General features: G+C 46.9%; 1 protein-coding gene across 3 annotated transcripts in view; it reads right to left on the bottom strand.

The window, feature by feature from the left end:
• The window catches only part of arhgap46a (Rho GTPase activating protein 46a), a 30,688-nt gene that overhangs the window by 4,864 nt on the left and 8,965 nt on the right, over window positions 1-16,859 (bottom strand). Inside the window, exons 2-5 of one of the 3 annotated variants that reach the window (XM_046384644.1) lie at window positions 14,254-14,760; window positions 4,593-6,015; window positions 1,656-2,322; window positions 1,298-1,390 (exon numbers count right to left, since the gene is read on the bottom strand). In XM_046384644.1, the coding sequence (XP_046240600.1) occupies window positions 1,298-1,390; window positions 1,656-2,322; window positions 4,593-6,015; window positions 14,254-14,760 (2,690 nt within the window). The remainder of the gene's footprint in view (window positions 1-1,297; window positions 1,391-1,655; window positions 2,323-4,592; window positions 6,016-14,253; window positions 14,761-16,859) is intronic. The other 2 variants (XM_046384645.1, XM_046384646.1) reach the window with 2 other exon arrangements.

Raw genomic sequence — 16,859 nt, 5'->3', positions numbered from 1 at the left:
ACCAATAATTTGCTCTTGATCTTTGCAAAACGGGCTATTTTTCCCAAGGCTCCCAACACAGGGGCTGTACATCTACTCAGGGAAAAGCAAGAGTGCAGAGCCCCTGTGCACCAGTGAGAAGGGGTTCAAACACTACTGGTGGTCTATATTTACATCAGGTTTGATGACATGAAAACAACAACTACACCAGGCAACCAAAGCCCAAGAGAAACACAAGCTCATTAGGGGCTTGAATGTACTGTACGAGGCTGAGAACGGTCTGACACCTGTCTACTTGTGGCTTGAAACCAAACTCGACTACAACAGCACAGAGTTATGAGAGGATGTTGGGGAGACAACTTAAGTCTCGTCTTGGTGATTGTCTGTGAGACAAACCATCGTTAATACAAGTGCTGGCTAAAACCAACGCATCCCCAGGCCCTGAGCCCAAAAAGAACAGTTCCAAGCCGAGACCAAGCCAAGCCTGGCCCGACAAGAGACCTCTAGTTCCCAGATGTGACTCCTACTCGTGCTGCTCACAGCTGCTCATTGCTCTGGTCAGACGCAATGTACTTGTTCCAGCTCCTCCATCCATCAAACAAACAGCAGCTCTCATTATACTGTTTTTGTGCTTTTTTTTTCCTCTAAAAAGGCCTTTACAGTTAGTCAGAATAGATCAGCAGGTTTTCTCTTTGACCTCTTGGTCAGCTGGAGTGTTTCCAGCATGAAGCATGAGTCTGAGTCACTGAACTACAATGTGTGAGGCCACTGCTGTGGTGTCTGCAGCAAGATGCTTGGGTTCCTCTCTGGTGACATCATCATGAGAGTCGGCACTGCGGCTTGCTCTAATGAGGGCACGTGCCGATGAGTAGGTATCTCCTTCAATGGCAGTCTGACATGCAAGTGGCAAGAGAGACCGCTAATACGATTCACAGCACGGTCCATTGTGTGCGTACAGAACCCTCTGAAATTCTCATCCTACTTATTTTTTCCAGCTCAACTCTCTGTGAAACCCATTCATTGTGTGTCCAAGTACATCAGCATGTACACATCTGTCAAACTGCACAGCACTGAATTTTCCATCCCAACCAGAGTGGTCGCTCTACAGGGAGCAATATGTTTGATTTGTAATGGCTTGCATTGCTCAGACTCAGCTGTTGAAGAAGGTAGAAAAACATCTTTGGGAATCTCTTTCCTACTTACTGTATTTTGTGCTCTGTCAAACAGATAATCTTGTACAAATGGGAATTACTGAAGATCCAATGTTCTTAACGCTACATTTTAGACTGAAGAGGAAGTAAATGAATCGTGGACTTACCTTCTTCTTCATCTGTATTCTGTTTCCGCTTCTTTCTGGACTTTGAATTCTTCTTCAGCTTGAGTTCTTGTTGTTCTAATATGAACTGAGTCACTATGAAACAGAAAATATCAAAGGTCAATTTTATGTTGCTAAGTTAGGTAAACACAAGGCGGACAAACGGGTTATTGGGCTCGAAAACAACACTCTGGTTTCTATCATGATCATACTGACTCAATTCAATTAACACTGCACACGAAAATAGAAAACAGAAGAAAAAAATGTTAATTTAATTTTTAAAGACACCCCTGTGGCGTGCATGAACAACTCGGACGATCAGACAATACAGGGAGCTACAAAAGAAAGAAAGGTGACCCACCCTGTTGCTCAGTCTGAGACTCACATTTCTTGTCGCTGGTGGGCTCCGTGTGTCTCTGGATGTAGCCCTCCAGGTAGCAGCGGAATTTGGGTGAAGGAGCAAAGAATGCCAAGCTGACAGCCATCAACTCCCAGCCTGCCGCCAAGCTTCTGGGGCTGGAATTGCCCGTGGTCTGCCTCACCAGCTGCACATACAGCTCGTCCCGCAGCCCCGGCATGTCCCAGCACTTGGTGACGATGAGCAGGGCACAGTGACGACGGTCCAGACGTGAAGGTCTGTCTCCCATGTAGGCCTGCACCAGCTTGAACATCTCACAGGCCTCCTTCCTGACTGCACGGTTGCTGGTGACAAGCATGGGCTTTTTGATGGATCCGCGGTTCCACGACAGCATGTTTGCAATGGAGACGCGACGGCGGAACAGGCCTTGTGTGTGCATGTTGAGGTGCTTGCTGGCCCAGTCCTCCATGCCCATGGCAGGAGGTGGCGGCTGCCGCAGCGTGGCATAGGAGAGCTGATAGGAGGATCCTCGTGCTCGTTCTACTGCACTATCACCTCCCTCTCTGTTGTCATGGTTGGGAGGGTGGTGAGGGCCCAGTGAAGCTGTCCGCCCATCCACCATGCCTTTCTTCCTGTTCTCCAACTGAGCCTGCAGCTCTAGGGTGCCCACCTGCAGGAGGACAAAAGGTGGACGTGAGATAGAGAAGAGGTGGAGGAGGATGGAGGTCAGAGGACGATGAGACAGAGGGGGTGAGGCAAGAGTGCAGCAGAGTCACAAGCTGTGTGCGTGTGCAGCTGCAGAGTCCTCACTGTGTCACACTAGCAGCTGGGCTACCTTTCGCCCACCACGCGCGCTCTGCTCTGCAGTGGCCCCAGGAAAGGAATCTCCCGAAATCCTCATGAACTCGGGTCTCAGGAGCAGGTCACCAGACAGTGTCATAACAGTTCTTACCTCTAGACCAGGCTCACTTACATTGCAAAATCAAAGCTATAACGCGCTACACAAAACCTCCCTTGTGATCCCTGCGGTGGAGTTTATGACTATAAAGGAGCACCTCATCTCCCTTAATAGAAAAAGCCAGTAACCCAGATATGCTCAAGCAGCCAGGAACAACACAAAACCTGAGCCAGAATCAAAGCTCAAATTTACTAATGGAACATAAAACATACTGACATGTATTTTCAATGAGGCCCTGATGCAATACGGAGTTGATGAGTGCCAGACAAGCTGGACTTCAGATTTTGGTTTCTCACTCAAATGGAGCAGATCTGAGGTTTGGCTTTGGCAGAAAGTCTGTAGGTTTTTTTTGTTTTAAATGGTTGACAGAGGTCAACTTGAAAAAAATCAAATGCAACCAAACATGGTTAACTAGGGATTGAAGCATATGCTATAGAGGTTCTACTTTCAGTAAATTACACTGTTTTACCGATAGCTTGCACAAACGTGATAATTTGGTCACACGATGGACAACAGAGGAGACAGAGGAGAATGCCCTCAATGCATAAAAACATATATTTTTCCTGGTCTTTGTGGGAATGGTGGAGTCTCAGTGCCTCATTTGTTCTAGTTCAAGGGTCTTTGTGCAAGAAGAAAATGTTCAAATATGGAAAATGCAGATCTGCTCACACAAGCCATAATATGGGAGTGTGTGTGAGTGATGTAACAGCAGGTCTGTAGAACATTCCAGGACAGACTTTGGGGGCCTGCTTAGTGCTCTTTGGCTGTTTTCTAACATGCTAAAGTAAAGCTACAGTGGTACCAATAACCCTTGGTACCCGCCTGCCCCCTCCTCCTCCTCATCTCCCTGCCAAGATTCGGCCATATGGGCCACAGCGGCTCTCCTTCCTGACCGAGGGAAGCCATGTCCTGAATCTCTCAGGCCTGGCATGGGCCCAGATATCCAAGCACAGAGTTGGCACACAAGTACACAGTACCTGCAGTGCAGGGCAGATGGACGGTGGTAAGATGATGACAGGGAATGCTGGGATTGTGGCCATTATAGTCAGCGCTGTCCAGCCTGCCCACTGCTTAATGTCCTGGGGACATTTCAGCACTAAAGACAGGAATGTAAGAGGAATCACTCACAAAATGCTCTGTGTTCTTTTCAAAGAGACAGATTCGTCTTACTGTTTTCATCGCAGAGCTCCTTGTTGAATCAGACATTCATTATTAGTTGCAGAGGTGCTGTGGGACCACTTCTGAAAACAACACTATAATGTATGGAGGTATGGGGTGTGATTCTGTTGCAAGAGGGGATTTGGAGAGCAGAAGTAGCAGATCTTGGAACGCGCTCCACATGCTGCTACTTATATAACCGTTTTCAGAATTCAAATCGCTCTTTGAACTTCGATCATGTGCAATTTTTGAAAGGACTCTTGACGTCAAGATAAGCCATCACCATGGTTCCTCAACATATCTCTCTTTATATTTTAGTGCTCTACAACGTCAAAACAAAACCAAATCTGTTGTATTGTCTAGGGGTTTTAAAAACCTGATCAGCCCCAATAGTCAAGAGGAATATTTCTGCTCAGTCTAACAATCTATCCATTCTTACAGCCTTCAGAAGACCAGACACAAGAGAAAATACAAAAGCAGCAGCTAAAAATTCCCATAATAAACAGATGCTTTATTCAGTTATGACTCGGTCTCATCTGACACAGTGAGACAAAATTCTTCTCTATCTGGCAGTGACATCTGGAGAGACATCACTAATCAGTGCATTTCCAGACCAAACAAAGCTGAATCCAAGCAAACCTGCTGAGGTAAACAGACCACACAATAACACAGACAGAGTTGAGCTCTTAATCAGACAGGAAAGTAGCGTACGGTAATATTGGACTAACCATCTTTATTTTGTTATTATTCTCACTATTTGTCTCACACACACACGCACACACACATACAGAGCAACACACAAACATAACAGGGAGTGGGGTTACCTGGGAGGGCGGTCCTGGTGTTTCTGGTGAAGATAGGCTGGCCTGGCTGTTCACACTCATCTCCAAGGTGTCCACCTTCTCATAGGTCCTTTTCTGCCTCCCTGGTATCTCCAGAGAGGTGAGTGCAGGGTTGCCCTGGTTGCCTGCCCTACTCAATGACCGGGGGGTGAGGTCCTCTCGTGATGCGCACCTGCCTGCTTGCCCCCCTCCTCCATACCACCTGAGTGAGTCTGCAGGGGAGCGCGTCCGAGCTATGACTACCCTCTCCCCCATCTCCGGGTCCAGCCCAGCTCTCACCTCCCTCATAGTGTTTGAACGGCTCACCACCTCCCTCATCTCAGCCATCAGCCTCTCATTGAGGGCAGACAGCTCCCCACTGCTGCCTACCGACCCTGGCCTGCCTCCTGCAGCGCCACCGGCTCCCACCCTCCTCCTGCTCTTTCTTTTCAGGCTTGGCGAGGGCCCAGTGGAGTAACCAGAGTCTTGATAGTTTGCTGTGGCCTGGGGTGTTGACGAGGGGAAGTCCTGTGAGGCCTGGCTGCTCTGCCTGCTATGTCGTGCCTCCATGGCACGCTGGACAGTGGCCTCAAGGACCCGCCAGCTTTGCTTCTTGTCCAGTGTACTTGGGCCTGGGGTCCCTGGCTCCCTGTCCCTCAACTGACCCCGAGTCTGTGGTAAAGAGTGGACCTGGGGCTGCAGATGTGTCTGAGGCTGGGTCAAGACAGGATCCTGTCTGGAGGTAGGGGAGGGGGTACGTGTCGGTACAGGAGAGCTGGACAGTTGCCCCTGTTTGGGGTCCACATTGACCATGTGCTTGATGCACTCCAGACCAGCTGGGCTGTAGTCAGAGGAAGAAGGATTCCTCCTGTGTCTGGACCCTGGATGAGACGGGCCAGGGTGCTGGAGATGTCTGGGCTTTTGAAGGCTATGGGTAGGTGTCAGGCGAGACAGCTGTTGTCCATTGCACAAGTGCGCCCCCTCTACCTCCATGTCTATCGGGGGCTCATCATATATGGGACAGTCTGAAACTGGCTCGTCATAGATTGGGGCAGTACAACCATACTGGGGAGAAATGGGGCGTGGTGTGCTGGTCTGTGACCTGTGAAGGAGAGGACTGGGGTGGCTACTGTCTGGTGTCACCAAACAGAAGCTGCCATTGCTGGCTTTTCTCAAGTGATGGGCTTGACGTGTGTCAGTCGCCATTTTACCAGAAGGGGCAGTTTTATACGCCTGGGTAGAACTTAAATGTCCTCCTTGGGCTTTGTTGCTAGTGGGGTGCAGGGTGAAGGTGCTGGCTTTGTGTGCACTGTGCTGGAGGTGCTGCTGCAAGGCTGGGCTGGGCTGGCTACGGCTCATGCTGTTCACCTTCACCAACATGGCTGCCTTGGATCCAGGAGCAGGCTGCCATCTTTGAGAAGCATCCCTGACAGAGAGAAAGCAGAATGAGATCTGTCATTGATCAAAGCAATAAAGTATATATAAAGTCCAAACACATTAGATGAGATGAGATGAGAGATGAGAGTACAATAACTCTACTGCTGTTATATGCAGTCATACACAGGCAGGAAACCATACGCTATATTTCATCTTCCAAAGAACAGATGGTTGGGAAAATCAGCAGCAATCGACAAATTCTTCTCTTAACATTTTGGTGAACTCCAAGGATTTTACTCCATTTTTAGTCATTTTGGCAGTCAAAATAGCCTTGTCAAACCAATGAGACAATAACTCTAGTGTGTGATGTGCTTAAAAATACTGAGTGACTTAACACAACACATCTCACTGAAACCCATGCACAGCTGCTCCTAACATGTGGGACTCAGAGGTCTGGAGAGGGTAATGTTTTAAATAATAATTAATGGAAGTTGTAGATCTGAAAAGCAGCTAATGTTGGTTTCCTCTACACATGACTATCACATGGTATACAAGTTTGCCTCTGAATTACTAAATGAACATGTGGCCAGTAAACCAGCAGGCCACATGAAAAGAGGTTGATCTGAGAGAAGTCAAGATTGCAGTAGTTCACAGCTGAGAAGATCTTTCCCTTAGTGCAAAGGTTAATTCTTCTCCTTTTGGTTGAACGGCTGGGCTAACTTCAAACCCAACAGCCCACTGTTAATCCCAGCAACGTAAAACAATCTGCTATCAATCTGGTCACGCTGCTCTGGTCTGCTGCTGTCGCCTCATAATCTTCCCCAGTAAGCAGGACTTTTCATTCCTCAACTGATCAGAAACTTGCCCTTTTGAACCAATGAGTGTGTCTAAAGTAGGCGTTATTGCACATGCACACACTGACACAGTTGGCGGCAGGCCTGAGTAAGACACGTGTGACGCAGTACAGAATACACAAGCTCAGTAGACATTCTCCCTTAATCAACGGTCAAACAGGTAAATAAGTTTGAAGGCTGACGAAGCAGACTTACCTTCCCTCCCACCACATTCAGTGTGGTAATTAATTAGATCAAAGCTGATCACCTTCTGTCCTCGTAAATCCAAACATAAACACAGATCAGTGCAGAGCCAGAGCAAGTGTTCAAAGGATTCCTTTTTTCCAAGAGCACTCAGTTGAGAGTTGGGCTGTAACAGCAGTAAGAGGATGCAAAGGGAGGAGAGAAAGAGGCGGAGTGACCCCCCCTCTCCTCCCCACATCTCTCTGGAACAATGCTGAAACAATTCCCCTGAGGTCCTCAAGCCAACGGCAAACTTCCTTTAGTCCTACTAGCTACAGCTAGGCATTTTCTCAGGACCCTGCCCCCCTCCCTGTTTGTAGCGTGAGTCACACTACCTCAGCGGTTTGAATGTAAACAGGCTCTCATCTTCAAACGGCCCCACAGATTTGCCATCAAGCAGACAACAGGGTCTATGGACAGCTGGGTATAAACCACCTGGCACAGCTCCAGGACAGCCTGCAACAACCACTGATGTTGGCAAGGTTCCAAAGCCTCCACCTTAGTGAGACCAATCAAGAAAGTTTATAGCCTAAATAACACACAAACACACACGGACACGTGTGAAGACAAGAAGCTCTGATGGATGGGATTCACCTCGAACTACTCGCTATTTAGTGACAAGCAAGTGTGAGTGTGTGTGGTTATACAGGGTGGGGAGGTGAGGTTCATAGGTGACAGCTGTAAAACATGAGAAGCCACTGTTTGTACTCTTTGAAACAGTGTATGTTTTCTCACTCTGGTCCTGTCAAGCTGGAGGAGGTGATACAAATGCTACAAAGTCGTTCCCAGCTCAGCTGCTGACCGCTTAGCACCAGTTTGCAAAGGCAGGAACGGCTCGCACATGTAACATCAAGGCTTTTCTTCTGACTGGAAGGCAAAAGAGTACAGCGGACCTCACACATACAACCACAGTGATCAAATTCCCCATCCATTATTCACAAACAAATCAAACACACATAAAACAAATCTCTGGGAGTTCATGTGGTGGTCGGCTGTAAAAACCCATGAATCTATCTTCTATATTCTTTGTGGGTGGATGACGTATTTTATGAGGACTGACCCCGAGATAGAAGTGACCAGTACTTCCTGTCTGAGGAGGTCCTCTCGGGGGTTGGAGTAAGGCCTTCCCCATATACAACACAAACAGGAAATGCCTAGTACAATGTTCACACTGCACCCTGGGCGGAAGTATGAGTTAAATCTTAATAATAAGGAGTTTATACACAGCTTTGCAAACATAAGGGGAAATAAATTCTATATCCTTAGACCCAAATGGGCCTGTATAGGCTTTATCTTAACACAGAGAGCAGAAATTCTTCTATACTATTCTTAGTGTCCATACAAACACTATATTATACATATTCACCAGCAACATTGAATAGCCTATTTATCGGGGACTGAAACTGAACACATTCATTGGCCCGAGAGAAACACCGCCCTGATACACACACAATGTTGGGAGAGAATGATTTCGTCAGGCGTCATCTCTGTTGACCGCCTACCATTGTCACAGTCAGGCTCAGCAAAGGTCTAGCATGTTCACCCCCTCTAGCTCCGGCACCTTATGTTGGATGTCGGCAGGGAGTTCGGGGTGATTATTATCACGAGCACATGGGGGCCGGTGGCCAAATCCAACAGTAAGGCTTCGATATCTATCCAAAGCCTCTAATCCCATTACACAGCTAGAGCAACACGAACCCCAGGGCAACCAAATACAGCATGATTACAAACCCTGAACCAAAAAAGAGACAAAGACAGTACAATGGTGAGAAAATACAAACAGGTCTACAGTGGGAAGAGGACTAGTTGGAGGTGGGGGGCAAAGGGAGGTGTAGGAGAACAGAGTTAGAGAGACAAGAGAGGAGGGTGTGAGCATGTGTAAATGAGAAGAGGTGGGGATTAGTCGTGGGAGAGTGCAGCAAAGGAATGAGCGGGAAGGCTGTGATTCCTCAGGGCTCAAACAGGGGCCTCTGTGGCAGTGTGGGGAGCCTCACACAATGCATGGCTGTGCCATCGCCACGGAGACGCCTCTCTTAACTACAGCAATGGAGAGCAAGGGGAACGGGGCAGGGTGATGTTGGAGGGGGCGGGAGGATAGAGGAGAGGCTGAACCTGAAAGAGCCATCATCACCCCCCAAACTCAGTCAGACTGTTACGTAACACACTGAACAGGCCTGGACTTTATTCCACACATAATGAAAGTTGTTTAGAAAGGGTGTGTTGCCTGCTAGTAGCCCGTCTGTCAGGTGTTTGCTGAATGTTAGCTGAAGGCAGGGATTAAGCAGAGCAATTTATCACAGAAGTTAAAAAAGACATGATAATTACCACTGGGAGTGTAAAAATTTTTGCTAAATCTCTTGCTGTTTGCAGAGAGATAATCTCCATTTCAGCCATTTCTTAAGCACATATGATTAGACACATAACCGCACATGTGCACACACAGACCCGCTCACAAACCCCTTCATTCAGAGCGTGGAGCTAGCATGTGAGACATTTAGGGAGACTGAGAAATGTAAGCTGAAATGAAGTTAGAGGCCCTTTTCAAAACCAACAGGTTAACCTGATTGGCCTCTGGGGCAACAAATCAAATTACTGGTCAACGAATTTCAATTAATCTCAGCAGCTCTGATGTCACACACCTACAAACACAGTCCCAGATACCTCTGTCGCTGCTGTGAATATAGCTGTGGTCAGGCAGTCTCGATAACCAGCTAAATATACTATGGGGATTCTGCTGTCAGCAGATGTTCTGTCTCTCATTTCTTTCCTGTCTGGAATAACCGTTGTTGGAAAAGCCATCAGCTGAGTCATTTTGGCGGACAAGGATATGGATTTGGAAGTTCTTAAATATATCTCCTGGGAGTAGTGGGGTCTGAAAAACAGGGCTTATTATTAATGGAGGCTGGACAGGAAGAGGAAATGAGGTCACACAGGCCAAGCTTCTGTCGCACAAACACCTCAGTGTACAAGCCAATAAGACCACAGCGATCAGCGCTGAGGAAGGAAACTGACAAGACAATGCGGATTCGCTTAGGACAACATCATATCCACCTCGCCAGTGTTCAAAGCTGATTTGTCTTCTCCCTTTTGAAGCAATCTGTCATAAAAATATCAACCCTAAGCACAAAATAACATTTCAGCCCCTTTGGTTCCTGTCAGACACCTTCAGGGAGCCAGCTGTCCTGCAACAGCTGAAGTGACGCACCTCCCTTCTCTCCACGCCAGGATGTCTACCAGTTGTGCATGTCTGTGGCTCCCTCAACCCGACCCTTTGAGGAGTCCTGGGCTGGGCCCCGAGGACAGCCACTAGAACATTTTGAAGAGACAGGAAGAGGCCAAACCCAACTGGATTCCAGAGAGACCCGCCTCTGGATTTTGAAAGTGTATCTGCGACTCTTTTTGTGAGGGCACATGCTGTTATGGCACTCATCTGTAACTGGATCCACTTTACACAAACACAAAACACCTAGTCAGTCTCGAGGCTCAAAGATCAAAAACGCAGAGAATCAACAATATGGTGATAAATAATTAGAAACACATCCGAGTGGGACCCTGTTAGCACCTTGAAAAATACCATCTCTGAATGCTGCAAGTCAGCTGAGGCAGTCAGAGCGTCACGCCTGAGGCCAGTTCACATGTTGTGTTATTGGTTCTTCATGAAAACTGCTGATATTTCACCAACCAACAGCACGACAGGGAGAAGTCAACTGTGTAAAGAGTGCTTTGATTATATCAAAAACAAAATGCAAGAGGTTTGGATGCACTGCTTCAGTGAGACACATCACACTGTAGCTCTGTAATCTAGTTTTCGAGAGAGCACTGTAAACTTTACATTTATGAGAGAGACAGAGCGAAATGTGGAAAGTGTGGAGAAACAGCGCAGAGATAAAAACAAAACAAGGATACTCTCACAGTGAACCACACCAAAGCACGTTGGCACATAACAAGTTCACAGCGCAATGTTTTCGAAAGGGGGAAAAAAAAAGAAGGAAATACAAAGAAAACCTACTTTATTATTATAGGCAGACTTAAAACACCATCTGGAAGGAGCTGAAAAATGAGCTTACCACACCAGGAGTGTAGAGATAAAAACATGTCTTTCCAGTGTGTGTAAAAATGCTGTGGCTGCATCCTCAAGAGTGGCAGGAGATGAAAAGAATGACGAGGTTGTGATCTTGTAGTTAATATGCAGACAGTGTGTGACTCATTAGAAACTTTATCTAACCCATAAGACGCCTACTCGTTTCCTAAATAAATCCACCGGTGATTTCTACTACGTGAATCACAGCCAATCACAGACACATGAAGGGAAGTTTGGTTTTTTGTTTTAACGTACTTTTGCTTTCTATGCACATGGTATTTTTTAAAAGAATTCCCCACAAAAGAGAAACTGAAACAGAAATTACTTTCAGTTGATTGTGTCACCTTGAAGGACACACAATATCTGTGCTTTAGTTTCCCTAAAATACATTACACTAAAATCAAACCAAACACTCCTTGAACTAAACTTGCTGCACACTCACATAAAGCTATTTTGTTGTTGTTTGTTTTGCTGATTAACCACCAGTATCAGCACATACAAATAAACATTGAAACAATCCAGACAGACTTGAGGGTTCACTTATGTATTGATACACCCAACTCTGTCGGAGCTGAATCTTTTTAAAGGAATCCAAATCCAAAGAACAATCAGGAAAGGCGGGTTTTAAGTGTCAACGTGACTGCCTTGGATTGAATGCTGGTGCACCACTATATCATTACAAGGCTAAATGAGAGGGCACATACAAGCCATGTGGTGATCTTCTCCATTCAGCGTACCTAGACTTCCTGCTTAGAGAAAGCTCTCAGTCGACTGGGGGGGCAATTGGGTTTAAGTGAGAGCCTTTGTTCCTTTTAGTGGTCCGTTAAATCCCCCAGACCAGCCCATAAGACAAAAGAGTGCTGTGACCCTGATGTGAACCATCTTGGGTCACTTCTGGGTTGTTTTATACCATGCTGTCCTGTGTCCTCAGTGTCCACTCAACCTCAGCTGTAACTCCAAATCTCAGTGTCTGCACACACAATGCAGACAGGCACAAAATTTGACGGTGAAATCCCACACAGATGTTATCTGGCTGAGACAACAGCAACACAGACACACTCACGCATTGAAATGTGGGTGAAATTCAACACAGGTGGTATAAACTTGTTGATATGTAACAAATCTGGGTCTTCCGTCACTGAAAGAGATCACTTCGCTGAAGTTTCCTGTGACCATAACCACATGTGACTGACATGTTTACCCCCGGGGAACACAGTACTTCCCTGATGAGCTCCACAGACTCAAAGAACCCTAAAATTCCCAGGACATGTGATAAAGCTTGGCCAATGAGTAACAGATTTGGCACTCAAGTCGTCACAGAAGTGCCTTCATGTGCTTACTCTTTCTATAAGCATGAACAAATACATGGACATGTATGAGTTTCACAAAGACAGGGAGAGACAGACAGAGAAAGGAAGCCACATTCAACCAACCAGTGCTTAGAATAACACACAGGCTGTGGGGTGGGAACTCTGGAAACTTTAGTATCTATTATGAACATTTTTATTAATGGGCCATAACAAAAGGAAACTGGTGTTGGAAGAACTGGGACTGTCCCTTCTCCACAAAAGAACAGCATCGTTTTTTTAAAGAATATTTTAATAACATTTCATCTTTGCTGTAATTTCACAGTGAAAAAGGGAAGAAAAAGAGAAGAAAAAAAAGACATACTTAAAATAGCTGAGAGGTTCAAACCAAACATTGAGGAAGTTTAAACACTGTGTGGAACTAAATAAGTTATGACCGAAAGCAGAATGATCCAAAAAAGGAACAGGACTACTGACATAAAAGCCCCTAATACTCCAGAAAGAACAATAAGCTAATCTTAAACCACTGGGACCACTGATCCATGTCACTATCAATAAGGCAGGCCGCTAACAGAAGACAAGCATGTCTCCGGCTTTGTTTTCATCCATTTTGAGCTGTCACATTCCACCATCTCTGTGCATTTTGTGGCGCTTTCTAATGACCTGCAAAGGGATGGAGGCTGGTGAGCATGTGAAGAGCCATGTGGCTAAGTAGGGTATCAAGCCTCTGTGGGCTAAAGACTCCTTAGCCTCTCTGAGTAGCACAGCTGGCCATTGTTTTAAGCAGAGACCAAAAAGATTCTGGGAAAGGTTGGACCACTGGGGCAAACTGGGATCCTGCGGTGAGTTCTGACACTCCCCACACACACCAGAGTCAAAGCAAAGAGGCCTCCAGTGGTGTCATTCAACAGCCAATTAGTTCCCCCTCCACTTTTACGTAATCCCAGAGGATCAGAGGGTCAGAGGAGAGACCTCCTAATGGAAAAGGTGAGGAACAAGAAGAGTCAGGAGGAACCGGAGAGCCAAAGTCGCCACAGCAGAGCCTCTGAAAAACATCAGGGTTCGTCTTGTTTATAGGCAGCTGGAATGTCATGGTTCTGCTTGTTATTAACCACAGACAACACTCTCTCACATGCCTCTCATGCATACACATTGAAGCTCTCATCCATAAGAGGCAGTACAGTCTTTGATGGCCTGGGGCCCAGATTTGTTTTAGGAAAATGAAATGAGCACTGGAGCACAGTGGTGCAGGGTGTTGGTGGGGAACACGCAGAAGGACACGAAGACGGCCTCAGTGGCCCCGTGCCAGGGGAAACTGAAGTGGCATGTCTGGAATCTGACTTGGAGGAAAGGGATAGTGGTTCGCATGAGACCACAACGCCGAGCACATGATGGGGTCTCTGAATGACTTACTGTGCAGGTTCCGTTCGGCACAAGAAACCCTCGCATGGAGGGGAGGGGAGGGGAAATATCACGCTCTGCAATGTAACTGACCGTTCTGCCATTTGGTAGCGATTTGCTGAAATGGCTGAGCACGGTTCACAGGCGATGGTATGGAAACATGGGACATATGGAATGTTCACATAAGTGAGAATGAAAACAAAATAGCAGCTTGAGTTTGGTCTGAGTGGTCAAAAGTCAAAATAATCCTGCAAGTTCTCATAGCAGAGGCATTTGAAAGTCATTATGACTCACTATGCCACATGCTGCGATGGCTATCACATTTCCCCACTTTTCTCCTGGTAATATGATCCACTAATGATTAAGAACAAATCCTTTTCCAGACTTACTATAAAGGCTACTGAAGGTATGCTCAGACTTACCTCTGGGGGTCTTTACTGCCATCTACACTGTGCTCTGTGCTGCTTCCGTCTCCCTGCAATCTGCTGTCCACTGCTGGGTCCAGCTCGGGGTTTGCAGCCTCTTCACTGGTCTCCAGAGCTCTGGGAACGGGGCTGTCTCCGTCGTGCTCGGGCAGAGGAGTGCAGCGCCCTTGGCTCCCTGCGCTGCTGATACTCCCCGTGGTCCCATGGTGCTGCCGCTCTATGCCCCCTCCTGCCCGTTTGGCCTCAGTGCATCGCCTCATGGCCTGGAGCTGGGAGAGCGGGACGATATCGGCTCCCTGGGGTCGATGCCAGACTGTGCGGCGCCCAGTAGAGTTGTAGTAGTAGAAGCGGCCACTCTGGTGGTCAAACAGCTCCCACCACTGGTTTCCGTCTGCCTGACGGACAGGAACGCCTGGAGGGGGATCCCAGCCGCACTCGCCAGTGGTCAAGTTCACATACATATGCTCACGGGAGCGTGGCTCCACGATCTCCACCCAGTCAGAGCTGAATGAGAAGAAACAAAATAAATATTTAAGTGCTATTTACAGGGAAAATGGCAGCAGGATATGATGATACACTAGAGGCCGTGGTCATGCCTGGGTACTAATCAACTCGACGAGCAGTAAACAACTCACACTGTTTGACAGACTGAGAGGTTCAAAAATGCCCACTTGTCCATATGGAGAGTGTTAATGTTTGCGTCCCCTACATGTCTCCATCTGTATATGTGTGTGCGAGTTAGCAATGATGTCATCTCTTTGGTGGGCAATGAAGCAGCAGGAGAAACAGCGTGCATGTGTGTTTCCTGAATAAGGAGACAGGTGGACACACTCGGTGAGACACCAGGCATGGAGTCAGCGTGGTCCAAAGAGAGCCATACGCTTTGAGCGCTACTAACGCAAAAAACCACTGAGCTTAACTACAATCGCAGAGTGAGCCAGTCAGCTCAGCACAATACACACCGAAAACAAAAAAAAAAGAGCCAGTGGAGAGGGGAGGGGTGGAAAAAAAAGGCAGAGAGGGACAGTAAGAAAGACAACCCAGTTTGCAAGAAAGTACACACACAAAGGGCACAGATAAGAGGGACAACCAATTACACACAATTAGACCATGAACTAAATTTCAGAAAAATTATAGGACACAGCTATCTGTGTCAAACAAAGCGTGAGGTATAACGGAACTGAATATCACTCACGTATTATAGGTAGCTTTCTAAAGAAAATCAGGGTCAATTAATTTGACAAATAAGCGAGGACAGCTGTTTGTTGATGCTATATATTCAGGTCATGCTACCCTGTATCAGCCTCCATTATGTCTCCTTTGATCTAGTTCCCTAATGCAGGCCTTAACTGTGCCAGCAAATCCATGTGGGCAAAGGAACACTGCAAACAGCAATCAGGAGTCCTTTCCCAAGTCTCAGACATGGTAGGTGTCCAGATCAGAGCCAGAGGAAGGACTCACAATGCTCCTTTCTACTCTCTTGTAATGGCATCTTGAGTGCCCTGGCAGGGCCGGGTCATTTCTCATCTACAGTATCCCGCTCTGCTCTAGCCTAGTATCCCCGAGAAAAGCTTCAGTGTAGAGGAATTAGTGTCACAACAATCTGCCATAGGGTTGAATCTTTTCCCAGCTTTCTCAAGACAGAAAGGCTTTTCTTCTTCCCATCGCGGTTGTTTGTGGTACGAGCCTGCTGTCCAAGATACCTGTGATGATCAGAGGGGGTACAAAGCTTAGCTTGGACAAGAGGGCCTACAATGTCCACCAAATACCCCCATTCATTCCTCGGGTGTTTGCCAAATCAACCCCGTGTGCGCTTTTGGCCTCAGGAACTGACACAGAGGAGTGTGGTGGCAGTCACTTCTGCCAGGTTTACAATGTCACTATGTAGACAACTCAGTAGGGTCAAAAGCTGTTCTCCATTTTAACTGCAAAGCCTTCAGTAACTTTGACATACCTGTTCATCAAGTATCAACACATCTCTCTGTTATGTGTTTGCCAGTGCCTGTCACAGGCTCTCCATAGGTCGATTTAACAGAGAGTTAACATAGAAAGGGAAGGATTTAGGAGCCTTCTGCAGGCTGTCTACCCATGTGTCCCAGCGCTCTGTGCTGGGAAGCCATCTGTCCAATCCCTCACAACAGGCAAGCAGCCCTGACCTTAGAGGACTGTAGGATGTTTTTATACTGTATATTTAACCAGACTGGGATGACAAGAAGATAAAAGAGGAAGAATAAGTTTAAAAAATGTTTGTGTGAAAGTATTTGTTTGTGTGGCAGAAGCTGGATTCAGTATAGCAGAGCAGTGTCTACAGTCTGCCTTCTGACAAAGACAGAGGTCCCACAGTGAGGCCCGGCTATTAGAAGATGACTTTCAGACCGATTAGACCTGCAAGACTTAACAGGCAGGCAGCCTAGCAAATAATGGGGCATTCAAAGCAGAGGCCAAACAGTCAACACCGCCCGACACATACCAGAGGCTTCATCCTTTTACTGCCCTCGGCCTCTGAAAGAGGTCTTCCCACACTGAGAAAGTGATCTCTCCATGCTGCATTCCTTGTTTTTCATCCCTTTGTTTGTCATCATTCTTTGTAAAGGCAGAGTTTG

Source organism: Scatophagus argus, chromosome 3, assembly GCF_020382885.2.
Source record: "Scatophagus argus isolate fScaArg1 chromosome 3, fScaArg1.pri, whole genome shotgun sequence".
Lineage (NCBI taxonomy): Eukaryota > Metazoa > Chordata > Actinopteri > Scatophagidae > Scatophagus > Scatophagus argus.
Note: the sequence above shows the minus strand (reverse complement) of the source record. Positions and strands in the feature narration are given on the sequence as shown.